This window comes from Emiliania huxleyi, assembly GCF_000372725.1.
Source record: "Emiliania huxleyi CCMP1516 unplaced genomic scaffold EMIHUscaffold_88, whole genome shotgun sequence".
In the NCBI taxonomy this organism is placed as follows: domain Eukaryota; phylum Haptophyta; order Isochrysidales; family Noelaerhabdaceae; genus Emiliania; species Emiliania huxleyi.
The window spans coordinates 63481-64560 of record NW_005195441.1 but is presented as its reverse complement, the minus strand read 5'-3'; the positions used below and the strand labels follow the sequence as shown (position 1 = coordinate 64560).

Genomic DNA, 1080 nt, shown 5'->3' with positions numbered 1-1080 from the left:
GGGGCAGGAGAGGGGTTGTGTGTGCAGCGGGGCGGAGGGCGGCGAGGACCTGTACTGGAACGAGGGCCTGCTCCTCCGGTCATAGGCCCCGTCCTCGGACCCAGCCTCGCTCAGCCTCGCCAGCGTCGCCAGCGAGGCGGTGGTCGGCTGGAGGACCCCCGGGGTGCGCGGGCGGGGGACGTTCGCCGGCGAGTACCGGCGAGGAGACTGTTGCGGCGACGGCGCCGGCGCCGGTGGCGGAGGCGGCGAGTCGCTCGGCGAGGAGGGCGGCGCGGCTCCGAAGGCGTGCTTGCTCCTCCGACGAACCGTGCCGGAGCCGTCGGACGACTCGGCCAGCTGCCCGCGAGGGGTGCCGGAGCCGTCGGAGGGGCTGCCGGGGGTGGGCGGCGGCGGGTACCTGCCTGGAGTGCCGGGCGGCGGCGGCCGAAAGATGCCCCGACGAGCGGCCGGCGACCCGACGGCGACCTGCAGATCGCCCGCCGCGGAAGTCCCCTCGAGCGCGCCGCCGCCCGAGTCCGACGACCAGCTGTCGTCCAGCCGGAGATCTTGGAGGGGCTGCAGCGGGCGCGGCGGCGAGGGCGAGGCCGAGGTGGATGGCGGTGCCGTCCACTCCCTCCCCCCAACCGGTTGCCCCTCGCTCGCCCCCTCCCTCTGCCGCTTATCCGTCGCCCGCGCTGGGGTCACGGCGCCGCTGGAAGGAGGAAACGAACGAGAGCGGCGCCGGCCGGCGATAAAGGCAGCGGCGATGTCCACCGCTGTCCTCTCGCGCCGCCGCGACCGCTGGTCGCGGAGCCGGCTGCCCCGCTGGTAGAGGACGAGGCAGAGTGCGCAGCAGAGCAGGGAGAGCGCAGCGGCAGCGACGCCGCCGATGATGGGCCAGGGGAGGTTGTCCGCCCCGCCGCCGACCTGCGTGGCCGGCTGGATCGGCTTGATCCACCACGGGGGCGAGGTGGGCGGCAGCGGCGACTGCGGCGGAGGCCGCGGTGGAGGAGGTGGGGACGGCGGCAGCGGCGACGGCGGCGGCTGCTGCGAGGGCGGCGGCGGTGCCTGTGAGGGCGGGGGTGGCGACGGAGGAGGTGG

General features: G+C 76.5%; 1 protein-coding gene across 1 annotated transcript in view; it reads right to left on the bottom strand.

The window, feature by feature from the left end:
- Positions 1 to 906, bottom strand: part of EMIHUDRAFT_219792 (hypothetical protein) — a gene marked incomplete at both ends in the record, with an annotated part of 2614 nt that extends 1708 nt beyond the window's left edge. The window contains 3 exons of the mRNA XM_005758115.1: positions 50 to 147; positions 307 to 465; positions 625 to 906. Of these exons, the coding sequence (XP_005758172.1) occupies positions 50 to 147; positions 307 to 465; positions 625 to 906 (539 nt within the window). The remainder of the gene's footprint in view (positions 1 to 49; positions 148 to 306; positions 466 to 624) is intronic.
- Between the last annotated feature and the right edge of the window lie 174 nt (positions 907 to 1080).